We start from the raw sequence: 13,985 nt of genomic DNA on the forward strand, positions 1-13,985 counted from the left end.
GAAATCAAATTTCAGTTTATCATCTTCAACAGAGAGGCAGCTGTGCTAATGAGCAGCTTGGAAGAGGTAGAGAGGGTAGCAGTTGATGATGAAGGGTATTGTTTGGTAACCACAGAGGAAGTGTTTTAATTATATTTAATGCCTAAACTGTTATGTCTGGTTAATATTTCTAACAGTCTAAACTAAGGCTCTGCAAAGTGGCTCTAAACCCAGCAGAGCTATACCTTTGGTTGTGTTACTTGCATGGCATAACCTTGTCTGTGGAGTTTCTAATTTTCTCAGACTTATTCTTAAGAATTTAATACAAAACTTCTAATTTGTTATGGGTCAAATATTTATTTTTAACAGTAATGTGCTGTTGTAGAGTGATAATGATATTGCAGAGTGTTTAAGCAACTTCTAGAGAAATTCAGGTGCCAAGGCCCAGTGGTCATCAGATATATTTGTCTGTCCAGGAGCAGACAGCATTTATGAGGGACAAAACCCCCTGTGATGGATTTGCACACAAGCAGGTAGGTTATGTTCTGCCTAAAAAACCCTGGATTATTTTCTTCAGTGTTTCTGAGGAGGTGAGAGGTAAAGATCTTGTGAAAAAAGGTCCATGTGCATCATGCTAGTGCGAGGTTATGATAAAGGTTGTTCTTTAGACTGTTATAAATACTCTGAAATTAGATCTTTGCTCTCTAGAACCATGTTAGGGAGATAAAATGCCTATCCCCATTCAGGGTTCAAGAAGCAGAATAAAAAGTTTCTGTTCAAAAGAGAGAAAAGTGGCCTAATAGTCTATGTCAGTCAATTTTGCAAGTTTTTGCTAAAATACCTGGTTTAGGTATAACAGAGCAATAGACTCTAAAGGTGGATAATTACTAGTAAATGACTCTCATTTACATAGCTTTGAAACTGAGCTGAGCCATTCTGTGATGGACAAGATGCTATTTCTAAAGGCATAGCTGTTATTTTTACTTAGACATATGTAATGATAATACATAATAACATAAAATACCCAGCACAGCACATATTAACTTGACAGGTTATAGATGAGTATTATATAAATGTCATGTTTTTCCCTTCTATTGCTGAGTTGTTCCAGATCCTGAATAATCTGAAGATCAAAAAGTTGCTGTAGAAGTGGCATAGAATGGCAATGTGTTTCTGTGCACCAGGGAATGTGAGAGAGCTCTACAGCAATTGCAAAAGCAAAATAAAGTCGATTTATATATTTATTTTCTGTCATTTAGACATATGCACTGGGCTTGGCAGTATGAAAAAGGGCGTTCCCTGTGAGTTATTCGAGGTATTGTCACAAGGCGTTGAATAGCAGAGTGTGAGGCTCACAGGTGACCGTGTCTGGGGCTGAGCCCTGCAGGGAGTGCGCGGAGCGGGAGCCGCGTTCCCGGCAGGGAAACTGCATGGGCTGCTCGTGCTGCAGAGCCCTCACTCACCCAGCACCTTCTGAGCAATGCCTTGGAGCTTCTCAGCTGCCCAGGAGCTGTTATCCCAGCTGTACCTGCAGGTTTTCCTGTGTTTGCCGCAGCTGGGATGCAGCAGGGGGTTTGTTCTTGTGCTCAGCAAACACAGGGGATGCTGTCCCTGAGGGATTTGCTGCTGCAGTGGTGTGACCGTGTTCACAGGGGTCTCAGGATGAGGGAAGAGATGAGGATCTGACTCCATGTTTCAGAAGGCTTGATTTATTATTTTATGATATATATTACATTAAAACTATACTAAAAAAATAGAAGAAAGGATTTCATCAGAAGGCTAGCTAAGAAAAGAATAGCAAAGAATGATAACAAAGGTTTGTGACTCAGAGACTCTGTCTGAGCCAGCTGACTGTGGTTGGCCATTAATTAGAAACAACCACATGAGACCAGTCACAGATCCACCTGTTGCATTCCACAGGAGCAGATAATCAATATTTACATTTTGTTCCTGAGGTCTCTCAGCTTCTCAGGAGGAAAACTCCTAAGGGAAGGATTTTTCATAAAAGATGTCTGCGACACAGTGGAGCATCCCTGCAACCCCAGCTGGCTTTTGGCATAACGTTGAGTCCAGCTTGTTGTTTCTCATCTTGGACATCTCCGTAGGCTGAAACTAGAATTAAAAAAAACTAAATGTATAATGAAGGCTAAACCCCATGATTTTGTTGTTATGTCATGCTGGAGCATATACAGAAAAGGAAGAGATAAGAATATCTCTTATTCTTAAGAAAGAGAAATAGGAGATAAGAATGTGTAAGAAGCTGAGCTTTCACTGTGTCCGTTTGGGCACTTGGTAGTGATTTCCCAACTTGTTTCTGCAGTTTTGGGGTATGTTTACTAAATACTGGGTTCTTTTCTTACACAAACATAGTAGTTTAATGATATGTGTCACAGACATATTTTCTGAAAAATCCTTTCCTTAGGATTTTTCCTCCTGAGAAGCTGAGAGGCCTCAGGAACAAAATGTAAACAATGGTTATCTGCTGCTGTGGAATGCAACAGGTGCATCTGTGATTGGTCTCATGTGGTTGTTTCTAATTAATGGCCAATCACAGTCAGCTGGCTCAGACTCTCTGAGACACAAGCCTTTGTTATCAATCTTTGCTATTCTATTCTCAGGTAGCCTTCTGATGAAATCCTTTCTTTTATTCTTTTAGTATCGTTTTAATATAATATATATCATAAAACAATAAATCAAGCCTTCTGAACATGGAGTCAGATCCTCATCTCCTCCCTCATCCCAAGACCCCTGTGAACACCACCACAGATGTGCAGTTCCATAAAATCTTTACTCCATTACACACGTTTGTCCCCTCTGTGGAGGGAGTGAGAGAGCAAACAGTTGGGTTGTGTAGTGCATTACTGGAAAATGTTGGGAGACTATTGTGGTAAATTAGCATGAAGTAGAATATGTTGCTGACTAAATTTATACTGCCAAATGAGAAGAGAATGGAAATCATGTTTTCAGGGTTCAATTAAACTCTTCTCAATGTATAAACAGGGTTAAAGAAATGTATACTTTATATGTATGTATATTATTTAAGCTAATAAATGTGAATATTTTAAAATATAAGCCTGAGCTCTTAGACATTGGGTTATGTATGTAGAGCAGCTCTCACATAATTATTTGTTTCACTCGAGAATGAATTCCTGTAACTTCTGGGATAAATTAATGGGTCAGTATCAAGCAAAGCAGCAATTCTGGCACTTGCTCTGAGCCTGCTTGGATAAGAGTTATGAGTTGAGTTTCCTGTGCTCTTGGTTCAAGCTTTTTTGCAAGTGTCTGGGCATTTCTGTATAAATTTCATAGAGCAGCTCTGTAGTTGAAGCAAAATGAATATTGCATATTTTATTTGGACAGATGGCAGTTTCAGAATACTTACTAAGCAAGATACAATTTTTGCATTCTTACAGGAAGCATGTACAGATGTATAATTTTATCATTATTTCATTATGCACTTAATGCGCTGAAGAAATGAATTGCAATGCAAATCCTGGACTGTGACTGCATTCAGGGTGGAAGTTAGCTGTAAGATTGCTGTGACGTGTTTGTGTTCTTATATTTAATGATCATTACAGAGCACAGGCCTCTCATGTCATGCAGAAAAAAATTGTGATCTGGTAAGAATCTTATCAAAAGAAAGACAATAATCCTCTTAAGGATTCTTCTGTCTTAGGTCAGGAGGCCATCATGGGGTTTGTGCAAAGGTTTGTTTTCTTAGTGTCCTGGAAGTTGTAAACATTTTAAATTTAAGAAGCCTGGAAACAAGGTCCTGTTCATTATAAATGGCTGGTCTTGCCATAATATTGCCATTAATTTACAATGGAAAAAAAAATTGTGCACACTGTAGCAAGATAAAGCTGCAGCTGCAGTGCAATCCATCATGCTCTCTAAAATCAACAGAAAACAAGTATGAAATAAAAGAGATTTGAGCATAGCTTGACCAAGTTGAAATAATGAGCTGAGACTTGGTGTTTCTATTGATGTTTTGGGTTCCAGTGCTCTACTCAGAACTTTGGAATGGATGTAGGATGGCAGGTCCTAGAGACCAGCTGAGCAATTAAAAATACACTGAAAAGCACCTGGAAGAACTGTTAGAGATTTTAAAGGAAAGGGTGATTCCCATGGAGCACTAAGCTGCCATTGTGCAGCTTTGCTCTGTATTGGATGTTTGAGAAATCCCTTGGAAAACAAGGTGGCTTTGTTGATGTGGTGGGCTTTGGGATGTGATTTAGGGCAGAGGAGTTGAGCACATAGGTAAGTTCAGTTTACTTTGCATTTACTCTACATGTAGCTTTTGCTATTCAAATATCTACAGAAAAACCTGACTTTAATTCTGGTGTGCAGCTGCTGCTGGTCAGGGCTGAAAGGAGCTGGTGGAGGGCTCTGCACTGGAGGCATCACCAACTGGGGCTCAGCAAAGGTGGAAGGAATAACACTTGGTGACTAACCCTGGAGCCTCCCCAGCTGCAAGGATTCCCCATGAAGAGTCAGTCTTGTGTTTGTAACCAAGCGTGGTGCTAAAATCCAGGAGATCTTCTGAGTTTGTGGCATTTTCATTCTTACACTGAGAATGTTTAACAGCTCAGGGAGTTGCAGAGCATGAGCTGAGTTTACTGTGTTTTAGGGCTGTCCCCCAGGTTTGGTTTTGTTCTAATATATCTGGTTAATTAAAAGATTAGAGTCAGAAAAAAACCCAGAAGCAATAAACCATCCAGAAAACCAAACTGAAAGATGCTTATGTTTATATACATGTAGAATTTAGAAAAGAAACAGTGGGGACTTTTTTGTGAATTTTTTTTTCTTTTAATAAAGAACATTTACAACCCATTGTGCTTTTTTCCCCCCTTCTGGGAGACTTTGAAAAGTAACAATTAGGTGTTTCATGTGTAATGCTGGGTGGTATTGGGCAGAAAGTGTGTGGCAAAGGTATCCTGATAACTTCTTGACCACCTCAGGTCAGTGTTTTCAAGTGGCAGGACAGACATTGGCACCAGGTATTTCTGGTGACTGTTCAGCCATCTCAGTGGCTTAGCTGAGTGAAGGGTAGCTTGTACTTTGAAAGTGCAATTCAGTAAAAACCTACTTAAAACAACTGGCATGAGCTTTCTGAGCCAGTGTAAAAGAAACTTGAGTCAGTCCAAGAAACTGGCCACAGTAACTCTCAGTGTTTCAGCAAAGTATTTTTGTCTTCTTTTGGAGCTTTATGCCCTGTGTTCAATTTAGAGAATTGAAATCATATTTATGTGTGTTTTTGCCAGCCTTCTTGCTTTCCTGGAAAAAAAAGAAATTACTAGTAATTGTTTTTGAAATATTAGTAAAAACTGGGGAGGGAGAGAGCAAAAGGAACCTACAAAACCTTTGATCAGCCTGGGGCTCAAGTGTGTTAATTTGATGTCCAGGCAAACTCACCCCAAGTAATGTAATTGGATATATTAAAGATGTCAGAGTGTCAGGAACCTCCAGATATGTGGCTGCTTCATCAAATCCAGCCCCTAACCTCTAACTCTTTCATTCTTGTTTTGCTTAACCACTTTGAGCTGCTACTTTTTTTTCTTTTTAAAATATTCTACTTTCATTGTGTACATATTCTCCAAACATTTTTTCCCTCCATCCTCCAAATCTCCTGCTCTACCTAATTCTTTCTCTCCTGATCTTTTAATAATTTATGTTGTTTCCCTGCCTTCTTTAACTTCTCTCTGCCTTCTTTAGAATATTCACAGCCTCTTTGCTGTTCTTCCATCTCTGCTGAAATTTTTTTGTACACTCATCTACTTGCTGTTTTTCCATCAATTTTGCTCTGAAATCTTGTCATTTGAATCATTTTCCTTACCTGCTCTTTTACCTTCTTTGGCCTGGATTTCCAAATTCGAGCAATTTTTGGCTTGAATGGACTTGCATGTAGAATAGGTAAATGTTGACTGTCGTGGGTTTATTTCATTAAACTCATCCCAGTTCTTGAAGAACTAATGGGGAAATGCTGAAAATATTGTCAGTTTACCTAAAAAATGAAGATATTGCTGCCTGATTATGAAGAGACATGGTTCTGCTGAGTGGTGATTATCAGTCCAAGCATAAGGACTGACAATGTACAGACCAAATATCTCATGAGGCTATTTTTGTGGGACACCAGTTGGTGCACCAAAATACCCTGGCAGTCTTGTCTTCCATTAATTGCTCAGGAATTCTCACTATCCATCATGTATTTCCTTGATTACATGTCATTATCTGAGATGTTTCATGTAACTATTTCATAGCAGATTCCTTGTGTAGGTCAGTGATGAGTGAGAGCACCCAAACTTGTGAAACCTCAGCTCCCTTAGAGTCTCTCTGCTCACTTGGGGGTGCACATCATCAATGCCACTTTGCACTAATACAGACCTTTTGCAGCCAGTGTTCATGGAATAATGTTTTGTTATGGCTCATAAATGGCTTTGACAACCAGGCTTGTGGTCTTGGTTCACTTCCAAATTTAAAGATGTTCACAGCACAGACATCATTGGTGCGAATGGACAAGTGTTGGTCACAGTTAAATGAACCATAGCCCAGAGGAGGCTTTGAGCTGTATGAAAATGAAGAGAAATTAAATTAAATTATATTATTGCCTGCACTGTGCCTGATGTAGAAATAGGCAAAAGGTTCAACTTCATAAAGTGTAAAAGCATAATTTTGAAAAATATGCTTTATTAAATTCTTTTTATTGTCAATTTATAGCACTTCATCCACGTAGTAGTCTATTCAGGGGCTGAAACCTGAGGTACCACATATGTGAGTAAAGGCAGAATTTTGATTAATATATCTACATTACAAAATTTGGGCAGTTTATATGTCTAAGAATACATCTTTTAAGGAGTACACAACACAACCCTGTGTTGTTTGTAATGCTGCCCCACTCGAATGATATGTTAGATCTACACTGAGTTTATAATACCCACCCCAGTAAATGATGTTTGTTGAATATCTATTAAATGACTGGGGAGTGTTATAAGCAGTGGAGGCATTTGTGGATCCAAGATCCGTGTGGAACTACCCAGGAAAATCCCACTTGGTGAGAATTTGCTCAGTTTGAGTTGGGGCAAATTTATGGCCAGGGAAATAATTCTCAATTTTGTGACAGATTAGCTGAAGAGGCAGTGATTATCAGGAAATTGGTGGATTATGTCCTGTGTTGCATTTCTAATCATGCAGTTTGAATGTGCTGGAAATGGTATGGTAATGTTGTGCTTTTTCTTTGAGTGTTTTCACTCAGGAAAGTCAGCTTGAGTTTGTCCCACTGTATTTATTGCTGTGTGAATAATTGTGCTGGTTAGATTTTACATATTTGGAACACAGTGCCTGACTGCTGCCCTGCCTGTATAATTATTAAGTCTAGAGAATGGGTTGGGAAAACAGCTTTGAGAAAAGCACCTCTTATAAATGAATGATTACTGACTTGGCAAAGCATTCATAATACTGACAGCCAGTTAGGAAAATTAAACCAATGCAATAGTGATTATTTTTCTCAAGAAGTGTTTGTGTAAGAAAAAGAGGGCAAACATTTGTACTTCTTGGAATGTTAAGAGCAATATTCTGCTGTGAGAAGTGACCTATAGACACGTGGTTGTTCTGTATTTCAGGGCTGTAAGTTAGGAAAAACTCTGAGCTGGGTGTCACCTTCTTCTCAAAGAAAACCAAAAGCTTTCAAATTCAAATTTGCCAGTTTTATTGGAATGAAGACTAGAAAGGTAACTTCTTCCATAATAAAATCTTCACAGTGATTTGTTGGGGTGAGCTGTAGCAGTTTTATGCACCACTGCCCCCTTTGTGCAGGTAGGTCTTGATGCAGGGCTTGGTTGTATTCAATGTGATTTGGTGAGTGGCAGCAAAGTGGGAGCTGTTTGGGGTTTGGAAGATTTTTTTGTCACAAGGAGATTTTGCTTAACTAGAAAAAGAATTGTGCTAGGTTTACTTAGTAACTGGAAGATATGAAAATTAAAGAAGAGTTGAGGAATTATTTTGCTATTAAGTCAAAAGGAAAAGTTGAAATTTTGCAACTCAATTGAAAGAGGAAATCTCAGAGGTGGAGCGAATGCAGAGTTCTCAGATGTTGGGACATTATAAGGAAGTTCTTAAAATTAATGTGAATAAAAATGTTACTATTAGTCTCTCTTCCTCATTTTGGATTTACTTTGGCTTTAGTATGTGTTTTTATTTTTTGTGTTTAATGTGGTGTTTGCTTTTACTGTCATACAAGAAGATGATGGTAATTCTCTATGCAAATGTCATCCTCAAGCTAACGAATACCATTAATGTATATACTGGAAGCAGTACTTATTCTGAAAGCATTTTGATTTCAATGATTCATAAATGTTCTGATAGTGCATATGTGGGTGAAGGGTAGCATGTGTGAGCATCCTCTAGTTCTGCTGAATACTTCATATGTAATCTGCATATTTTGTCTTGTTTCATTCTGATTTCTGCTGCCCTGTGTCTGCAGTCCCATGGCTTTTCCTCACAGTTGTCATGCTGCTTTGAGCAGCTCAATCCCTCCCTACACCTTCACTTCTTCACTTCCCAGCCTTGTATCCTTCACTGCAGAATTAGGGGCAGGAGGGAACTGATGCAGGTTCTCCCCCATCTGGTGTTCACTTGCCAGGGAGAGGAGAGGCAGAGCTCACTTCCCTGCATGCAGTTCCTCTGGTGCACAGTTTGTTTCCTATAATCCAAAATGAGTTACTTGTAAATGACTTTAATTAAAACATGAATGTAGTATTATAAACGTTAATATGTTTTTATGGATGTTAGAGACTTGCAATAAAAGTGTGCCATCAGATTTTTGTGTCTTTAGTTGATAAAAGGATGCAGAAGGCAGAGACTGATGAGAAGGGATGGGCTGGTTGGATTAGGATTATTTTGGGAAAAGGCTATTAAGAGAAAAACAGAATTGCTTTAGCCATTTTACTATTTCAACCCTTGCAGTAAAAAGTGTTGGTCCGTGTCTAAAAAAAATTATAGCACCTTCTGTCAGTTTTTCTGATAACTTTATAAAAACTTGACTTTAAAGCTCTGATTCTGTCTTGATAATCAGCATTCAGATGTCCTAGTACATGCTTTCACTAAGCCGATTTCCTTTGAGTCTGTGAATACTCACTGTATTTCAAAAGCTCTGAACAGTTTTAAACGGCTGAGGAGAGAACTGACAAGCCTGAAAATTAAATTGTAGCAAAGACCTGAAAATGAGGAGAGTTCTCACAGTCACCCAAACAGAAATTTATCTTGCTTTAAATTTTGGTTTTAATAAATGTATACTCCTCTGTGTATTTGACATAAATCATACATGCTACTTAATAGTGTCACTTTAATTTTATTTTATAGGTTATTAAAGTGTTATGAGTATTTACACAGATTTATTAGAGTGCTTGCTCAATTTTCTACTTTTATGTGAAAGTAGATACAATGGTAATATAGCAGGTTATTAAATTTTGGCACCTAAATGTGTGGCTGTGTGTTAGCATGGGAGTAAAATTCATTGAAAGCTCTGAGTATCTGCTGAGAAGAAAAGGGTTTGCTGTCTTTGCTCAGCCAGCTGTGAACATCTGTAGGGAGCTGTGTGTTCATTCCAAGCTGCTGCATTAGGGAGTTCAGGAGTTCTGCTGTGGGGTCTGTAGGTGTGTGCCCCAAATACCAGAAAAATTGAGATTTTTTCCGGGGTGAGATTCCCCACCCCGGAATCTCAAACCAGCCAACACCATGGTCTGTGTGGGAAGGCTGGGAGCGTGGAATACGGATTTTATTTATTTGTACCACCCTTTTCTTGGCTTAGGACCCCCTAATTTTTCAAGCATATTTACTCTCATATACATCCCCTGTTTCTAAGTACAAAACCCCCCTGGCATTGTGTGTTACCCTGTTCCCAAGGCACCCCAAATTCCCAGGAACACTGAGAAAATTTACTGAGTGAAACTTCTTAGAGTTGTATTCCCTAGTGTGAGTGGCAACTTGCTTAATAAAGAAAAGCAGATATGACCAGAACAATTGGTTTATGGGGTTTTATTCTGTGGGGCTTTGAGGTTTTTTTGTTGTTTGTTTAGAGGTTTTTTGCTTGGCTGTGGTTTGGTTTTTCTTAGTTTCCCCTATGGTTCATGTGGCCTGTTGATGCAGTCAGACTGGCATGAATTTCATGAAGGGTTTTAGAGTGGTTTTTCTTGAGAAGAATGTAATTATACTTTTTGTTTTGTTCCCACACCTCCAGATACTTAACTGGAGAAAGAAAAAGAAAAACTTTTATGACTTATTTTAATGCTTTAGTAATTTAAAAATTTTTATTTAATATGAACCCTGCTTAAAATGAGTGCAATCTTGAGTCATATATATGAGTCTGGTTTTAACTTGTGCTGAATTGTATCCTAATGGATTCCACTTGATTTCAGCCTGTTTTTCTTTAGCTATAATGTCCTTGTTGGTCAAAACAAACATGTTAAAGTCATGTAGAACAGTGCAACCAAACCCCATTATGGTCATGTAGCAACATATTGATACCTTTTAAATATTTTCAAGGTCTGTGGTGCATTATAGGTGTAATAAAGAAGAGTGTAAGTTTTAGAAATAAAGCTTTTGAAAAGTAACCAATTGCACTTTTTCTTTTTTTCAGCCTGTGTATAAGGCTGTCTGTGGAAGAAATGTTTCATCATTTAACTGTTGCCTGCTTGTTAATAACAGTGAATTCTGAAGTCCATTCATCTCTGTTATTTGAAGGCAGGTAGTCAAGAGAGCAGTCACAGAACTCTGCTTCCTCAGGCCCTTTATGTCCTGTAGGGCTGTAACCTTAGAAAGGTCATGTATAGAAATGATCTTTTTTGTTGTGGGTGAAGGCTAATGAGTTTCTCTGTCTCCTTGGCTCATGTTGGGTTTCAGCTCTGTTTGAATGTGTGAGAGACACCTGGCCAGTGGAATGGCTTCAGGGTGCCTGGTTTTGGGACCTTCAGTGTTCCAGAGGTGTTTGTGGAGGATTCTCCTCCCATGTAAATTCCCTGTTGAATCCTGTCACTACTTCAGTGCTGTAAACAAAACCAGGTTGAAGAAACTGTTGCATCTTTATTTGTTCTGCAATCCACGTTTATTCTTTTTAGTGTTTAAGCACTGGTTTTAATTAAATTGAAGCACTGTGTTAAAGCAAAACAGATTTGTGGTGCTTAAGTCTTAAAACTATTTAAAAGTACCATACAATTACTAACACCTCCCAGCATTTGCCAGGTATTCCTTACTATGACTTATTCTGTGTCAGCAGTGAGAAGTTCCATCTTAGATTGGCCTTTGAGAAGTCCAGGTTTTAAGAAATAAACACAAATTCTTTACTATTAAAGCTTTTTTTTAAACTGAGATCAGGAAGGTGGACCAGTGGATTTTGGTGCTGAGGCAGGCATTGGTGCCTAAATAAAACCAGGTAGTTGAAAGGAAGCTCCCTAGTCTGAGGCCAAACCTTCAGAGTAAAAATGTGGAATTTCATCTCTACAACTTTCTGCTGTTGCTGTCCTCTTGTGTACATGAACATTGGATAAATGAAGTTGCCTCTGTATTCTTTTGATGCATGTGGTAAAGTAATCAACAACTAAGAAGTTGACATTGCTTTTATTATTGTATTAAGTCTTTTTATTTGCTGTAAATTAAGAAAACAGAGCAAAAGTAGTGAGTTCTGCTTACTTTATTGGTCAAGCACATATTATTTTTTGTGAAAATGTTCCTATTGATGCATGTTATGTGTTCACAGTACAGAAAAAAAATCCTCACTGTTTCAGTGAAATTGATTTTGCTATGGGAAGTGTCAATATGGGAATAATGATTGAAACTCAGAACTTGTTTATGGAATTATGGCCTTGCTGTGTGTTCATATATATGTATTCATGTATATTCATGCAGGGTTATAAATGACGTGGTGTTTTTAGAAATACAAATTAATCAAGCTTGATGTGTTTGACACTTCTTTCATCCTTCTTTGGAGTTGAAGTTAATGATGGTAAAAGCCAGCCTCCAATCCAAGTAGTTGTTTATTGTAAAATTAAATCTTGAATGCTGGTGTGTGTCCATTCTCTACTTCAGCCTGGACTTTCTTGGTGAACTTTATTTTCCTCGTGGCAGTTGATGATTAAATTCCTTCTACAATACGTTCAAGATCTCAAACACACAATAGCAATACAGTTCCTGTAAGTGGTTCATTTGTTAATCTGAGCTCTGTTTTACAAGAATTGTATGAATGCTGCTTTCCTTTGAAATTGATCTTCAAAAAGAAATCCTGTTTTGTATAATAAGATGCCAGACTCACAAAGATTTCCTTTCTTGTTTCATAGACGTTCCATCTTCAGAGCAGCCTGAACTGTTCCTAAAGAAACTTCAACAGTGCTGTGTCATTTTTGACTTCATGGACACGCTTTCAGACCTTAAAATGAAAGAATACAAGCGCTCCACTCTTAATGAACTGGTGGACTACATTACAATAAGCAGAGGCTGTTTGACAGAGCAGACTTACCCTGAAGTAGTTAGAATGGTGAGTTCTTTCTTTCTCATGGTCTCTTGTTAAACCCACTTGCACTTCCAGTTACACCCTGTGGGCAAAATTGAACCCTGGGGTAGGTGGATTAAGTGATGCCTTTGGCTTGGATTTATTGATAGACATTGATTGGGGATAATTCTCCAATGACAAAAATATTAATTTTTATATATTTTAAATGAAAGTCAAGTAGATTATGGTTATTATAGTGTCACAAATTACGAAAGGAAACCTGGATTGTTTCCTGATAGAGAAAGCCAGCAGCCATTAAATCACAGTCCCTCATGTTTCCTCAAATCTCTCTTCCCTCTCCTCCCAGTGTAAATAATGGAATAATTTTTGCAAGTTTCTTTTCTTTCTTTGAACTTTCTCCAAGTTCTTGGGTGTCTGCCTCAGGTACAGATACCTTAAAGCATGCATGGATAATAATTTTAAAATAATAAATGCTAAAAATGTTGTACAGGATTGTTGTGTCAATTTCCTCGTTGGGTTATGTGGATTCATTGCAGGGGCTGTTAGAGTGAGCAAGATTGCTCAACTATAAAGCCACACCTTGTATATATAAATTGTTAAATAATAGTGTTTTCATTGTAAAAATGGAAACAGTACCAGATGCTCTGTGGTGAAGAATGTTCATTGCAACTGGCAAAATCAATCACTGCTTTAAAATGTTTGTTCTGTGCTACTGAACAGAACCCTTATAACCTGTTCTCTAAATGAGAAAGCAATTAATTAAATATAGATTTGGTCTTGACAGTTTCCTAACAGTACTGTGTGATTGTGGGATCCACTGGCTATGTGCTGTAAGAAGAAAAACATGAATAGTTTTTGCATTGCATTGTGTTTGCTCCTTGCTTCTTTTCTGACACACAGATACATGCTGTGTTGCTTGTCTGTAGTATTTAAAAATAGCTGTAAATTGTGACAGAACCATCAAGCAGTTAATCATGAAGGAAAAAAAACAGAATTAAGGGTGTATGAAAAAATCTTAATATGTCTTCTTTGTGTGTATGAATTGTCAGAAAGCCTGTAATTATGAGTTCAGGTTCTTTCCCTTCTCCCTCACCCTCTCCTGCCCCTTTCTGCACTGGACCAGTCTTGTGAATGAACTGCTTGCTGTGTTATTTCTTCACAATGTGAACTCATGCACCATTCACATACCAGGCAGAATACAGAATGGCTTTTTTTTCTTCTCATTTTTTTGCTGGTGCTGCACTGTGGTATCTAAATGGTTTGCATGTGTTAGTTTAATCTGATGTGTACCCCTTGTGATGAACAAAGTATATCACACCCTTTGCCTAGAAAAGATGTTGATGCACAGATAACTTCAATAAAATGGAGGACTTTTTCTGTGTGTAGCAGATGCCTCCAAACTCATCCCCCCAGAGAATTTGGTAATTTTTATAGCATTTCTGTTACTGAGGTTTTATTCTTGGGTTGACACTGGTTATTGTTGTTTACTGCAGCAACATCTCTTGAATAA

At 38.1% G+C, this 13,985-nt stretch overlaps 1 protein-coding gene across 2 annotated transcripts in view; it reads left to right on the forward strand.

The window, feature by feature from the left end:
- PPP2R5E (protein phosphatase 2 regulatory subunit B'epsilon) overlaps positions 1 to 13,985 on the forward strand; it is a 71,039-nt gene that overhangs the window by 28,595 nt on the left and 28,459 nt on the right. For both annotated transcript variants that reach the window (XM_054286823.1, XM_054286821.1), the window contains exon 3: positions 12,303 to 12,499. In XM_054286823.1, coding sequence (XP_054142798.1) covers positions 12,303 to 12,499 — 197 coding nt within the window. The remainder of the gene's footprint in view (positions 1 to 12,302; positions 12,500 to 13,985) is intronic.

The sequence above is a fragment of the Melozone crissalis genome, unplaced genomic scaffold (genome assembly GCF_028551555.1).
Source record: "Melozone crissalis strain CALT ecotype California unplaced genomic scaffold, PUWL_Pcris_2 ptg000056l_1, whole genome shotgun sequence".
Lineage (NCBI taxonomy): Eukaryota > Metazoa > Chordata > Aves > Passeriformes > Passerellidae > Melozone > Melozone crissalis.